At 39.6% G+C, this 4,743-nt stretch overlaps 1 protein-coding gene across 1 annotated transcript in view; it reads left to right on the top strand.

Moving 5' to 3' along the window:
* Positions 1–4,636, top strand: part of LOC123509803 (kelch-like protein 18) — a 7,257-nt gene extending 2,621 nt beyond the window's left edge. The window contains exons 5-10 of the mRNA XM_045264356.1: positions 1–133; positions 549–685; positions 847–1,069; positions 1,459–1,675; positions 2,076–2,245; positions 2,352–4,636. The exon at positions 1–133 is cut by the window's left edge and continues 28 nt beyond it. Coding sequence (XP_045120291.1) covers positions 1–133; positions 549–685; positions 847–1,069; positions 1,459–1,675; positions 2,076–2,245; positions 2,352–2,562 — 1,091 coding nt within the window. The 3' untranslated portion in view covers positions 2,563–4,636. The remainder of the gene's footprint in view (positions 134–548; positions 686–846; positions 1,070–1,458; positions 1,676–2,075; positions 2,246–2,351) is intronic.
* Positions 4,637–4,743: the final 107 nt, after the last annotated feature.

Raw genomic sequence — 4,743 nt, 5'->3', positions numbered from 1 at the left:
AACGTGACCTGGACCAGCGATCAGACAGCCTCCCAGAGTTGCTCACCAAGGTGCGCATGCCCTTGCTCACCCCACAATACCTCACTGATAGAGTTGGCACTGAGAACCTGATCAGATCATCCCATGAATGCAGGTAATGGGCCTTATGATGGTATTCATTCAACTCCTTTTGTATAATCCTTGGATAATCATGGCTTGTTTGTTATAAAATAGAGGAATAGTTTCCACAAGGCTAAATCTCATCTAATGAAACAGCTAAGATCACATTGCCCCACAGGTAAAACAAATATACACAATTTTTATATGAAATGTTGTCTCAGATGTTCATTGATCTAATCTTCACATCAGATACCTATTGCATACCATTGAAGGCGTAAGGAAGAAATTACAAAGCAATGGACCTCATGTGTATTTTTGTGCAGGGGAAAGCAGCTTTCCCATGGGCACTTGCCTTTGGAACCCTTTTATGATAATCATGACAACTTGTATATGTATATAAATAAAAAGTTTGAGAATAGTGAGGCTAAGTGAGGCTTATTTACCCCCAGAGACCTGCTGGACGAGGCAAAGGACTACCACCTGATGCCAGAACGACGGCCACTCTTACAGAGCTTCCGGACGAGGCCACGCTGTTGCAATGATATTGTGGGCCTTATCTATGCTGTGGGTGGCCTCACTAAGTCAGGTTTGTCTCTTCTCAATGAACAGTACTTTGAATTTTATAGAGAAAATTATATGTCTGTTGTTATGTGCATACAGATTAGCTGTTCATTCACATGAATCATGTTATTCCATGGAGAGAAGTGACATGTAAATGGTAATGGTACTATTTTGTTACATTTACAGGTGATTCTCTAAGTACAGTGGAAGTATATGACCCCATAGTGGGCAGGTGGCAGATGGCTGAGAGCATGTCCATGCTGCGCTCTCGCGTTGGGGTTGTAGTGATGAAGAAAAAGCTATATGCCATTGGTGGATATGATGGCATAGACAGACTAGCCACAGTGGAAGTCTTTGATCCAGCCAGCAAATGTTGGAGCAAAGTCTGTCCCATGAATTGTAAAAGAAGGTAAATAGTGACAATGTTGTTACCGTTTACTTATGTATCCATCATATCTAGCTTCTTTAAGAAATTCTTCCATTAGTGGAAAGAAGCCTTAAATAATCCTCACCAAACAGTCCCCTAAATGGCAGTCCTTACGATTCCCCGTTATTTTATTTTTGTTTCAAGGGTGAAGTATTGTGCTTTAACATAACTGCAGCAGCATTTAAATCATATATATTTAAATCAGAGTATGGTGTCTATCAAGAAGACGGAGTTAAAGATAAAGAGTGGAATGTAACAATGTTATAGTTATCATTCCCTCATGCATTGAGGTATATTCCTACAATTCATTCAGGAGGTGGCTGGTTATATTATAAAGAGCAGACCTTGTAATGCGTGGTGGTGTATTTCAGTGCGGTGGGAGCTGCGGTGTTGAATGACCAGCTGTACGTGTGTGGTGGCTACGATGGGGTGGCCTCCCTCAATACAGTGGAATGTTACCATAGTGACACCAACAAGTGGATGATGGTGGCCTCCATGACCAAGCACCGCAGTGCTGCTGGTGTTGTTGCTTTCGATGGACACGTTTATGCCATTGGCGGGCATGATGGACTCTCTATATTTGACTCGGTAAATACCATAAACGGAAGGAAAGGGAACTTTTCTCCTTTAATATGTGTGTGTATGTGTAGGGATAGGTAATGGTGTAGTAGGAATAAACCAGAGCTATTATCTGTGTGTAGTGGAAAGAAATCCAGGTGTGCTTGTGCAACTATCCCAGACATAAGTATGGTTGATAAGGATCTATCCTCACCTTCCATAAAGTCTATGGAGCTAAGATAGATTTTAATTATCTGTGGGTATGTCCATGCATATCAATGCCTTGTCTTGTCTATTCCCTCTACAGGGATGTTTCCCTTTTATGTACATGCTAAGTGTATGTGCTTAATCAGCTTTCACTCTTCCTGTGGATTGTAAAGATGCAAGAGATGCATCACTACCATGCATTACCCATTCATTGCCTCTGCAGGTGGAGCGTTATGATCCCACCACAGGGCAGTGGACCCCTGTTACTCCAATGCTAAGCAAACGGTGTCGTTTGGGAGCAGCCACACTCAATGGAAAGCTGTATGTATGTGGTGGCTATGATGGCTCCACCTTCCTCAGGACAGTGGAAGTATATGATCCCATCACTAGCAAGTAAGAACTACCTTCCCCTACCTTTTTATCTCTTTCAATCAGTTATATATCATAATCTATTGTGTAATGTACATTTTTATTGTAATTTTATGCATAATGCTTGCAGGTGGTCCTTCATTGCGGCAATGAATGTCACACGGAGTCGAGTGGCTCTGGTGGCCAACATGGGACGCCTCTATGCCATTGGTGGGTATGATGGAGTCTCCAACCTGTCAACAGTAGAGGTGTACAATCCAGAGCTGGACCAGTGGGAGTTCATCACCTCCATGTGTGCCCATGAAGGTGGTGTTGGGGTGGGGGTCATCCCTCTCCCCTGAACAATGATCTGACCCAAGATGAGACTACTAGGTCACAACACTTCAAGGGCAGCTTTACTTATTCCAATATTTACCTTTGGTGTCATAATAACTTCTCAAAACTTGTATATATGTATACTTAATCTTCAAGTTCATAATAGGTAGTTGACGCCAGTGTACTGTTGTGCATTCTGAATCGTTGGTGCCACAGAGTGACAGGAGATTAAAGCTCTAAAGCTTTCACGTGCTTTCAGCCATTATCATTGCTGGCTTCAACTGAGATAATAAGGACATAGGACTACAGGTAGATTTTTCTTTCAAAAACTTTCTGCATACAATGTAAATGTCGTGAGGTATTTTATGAGGAGGTAAGCTCTCAAAATACTTTTTATTTCTTATTGTAAGGAAATGGGAGCTCACATTTTCTGTCCTTTGACTGACTAACATGACCTATTTTTTAAACTACATTTTTATTATCTCTTTCCATGTGCATGTGCACTATTTAGTTCCCACATTTTACATGATATTGAGTTAACAGATTCACCAGCTACACACAAAATTAGCAGACCAGAACTGTTCTTCTTTTATGGATATCCCTATAGTTCTCATTATATGCAAAGTTCTGATTACATGGATTCATGTAATGCCCTCAGATGTATTCATACCATGCATTCTCACCATGTGAGAGAATTTCACATTTATACAGACTACTTGATAAGGTTCCACAGCCTCAGGATTGTAGGATGAGTAGGTTTCTACGATATAGGTTGGTGTGCAACTTGTTACTGAAACGTTAAAATTTACATTGTATTTTTGCCTTATAGTTCTTACAGCTGTGGCTTTTAAGCATCCTGGATGTAGTTCAAGTGGTGAACTTGCTATGAAGCATGGGAGAACAGCTCTAATATTAGAAACTAAGTTAGTAAGGGATGTAGTGCCACAGGCTGCTCCTACAATCTTGTTGATAAGATCATTCCTCTATAATCTGTCTTCTAAGGGCCACCAAAGGTTCAATGTAAAGATACATTCAGTCTGTGCAAATTTTTATATGTTAGGATTTTGTGGAATGTAACATCTCACATATAATGAGAACTAGGTGGACAGTACTAGTCGTAAGTATTGGATCCCTCAGCCAGGGGGATCCGATACTTATGAAAAAAAAAGGCATGATCCTCTTGAGAGTGAACCATTTTAGCCAGAAGTATCAGACTTTGCAATGAGGTCACTATATCCTTCAGCTTCACACTGTTGACTCATAGCCTTCCCTCAGCGTGCCTTGGGATGCATTGGAGAGCAGTAACCTGCAGTGACTTTTTCACATCCTGATGTATTATTGTACAATAGCATCTTGCACTAATATATTATGTTTGCTGGTATGGCTAAAACAAGAATATTTATTGGAGGCTAGTGCACAGATCATGACCCTTAAGGAAGCCAGTTATCAGTTTGAGGAATACTGAACAGTTGGCAGTATCCAGGACATGTCAAGTATTATTTATGGTTGCTAAGAGAGGAAAGTAATCATGATACACCTGAACCTAAATAATGGTCTGGGCACTCTAGAGTGCTGTTATTGTCTTAAACTTTGCAGTTATCTCTAAATCAGACTCCATTATATATATATATATATATATATATATATATATATATATATATATATATATATATATATATATATATATATATATATTGATTTCATGGGTTTCAGTTGCATATTCTATTTTGTATAAGCTATACAGCAAGTCATTTTGCTGTCACCATCATGATATAGACTGTAATTGTCACCATCATGACATTGACTGTAATTGTCACCATCATGACATTGACTGTAATTGAGCTAAATTCCTCCCACACATTTTTCAGTTATTTATTTACTTGTTTTTACTTTTATTTATTCTTAGTTTTATTTGTTTATTTATTTATTTTTTATTTATTTATTTATTTTTTTTTCCAATACTTGGCAGAATAATTGAAAGATATGTCCCAGGCTACCAAAATGACCCCATCCATTCTCAGGCACATTTCTTCTTATTGCAGGACACACACACACACACACACACACACACACACACACACACACACACACACACACACACACACACACACACAGTAGGTACGGGATGTAAATCGAGGAGTTGTGACCTTGTTGTCCCGGTGTGTGGTGTGTGCCTGGTCTCAGGCCTATCCGAAGATCGGAAATAA

Source organism: Portunus trituberculatus, chromosome 27 (assembly GCF_017591435.1).
Source record: "Portunus trituberculatus isolate SZX2019 chromosome 27, ASM1759143v1, whole genome shotgun sequence".
NCBI classification, from domain to species: Eukaryota; Metazoa; Arthropoda; class Malacostraca; order Decapoda; family Portunidae; genus Portunus; species Portunus trituberculatus.
Note: the sequence above shows the minus strand (reverse complement) of the source record. Positions and strands in the feature narration are given on the sequence as shown.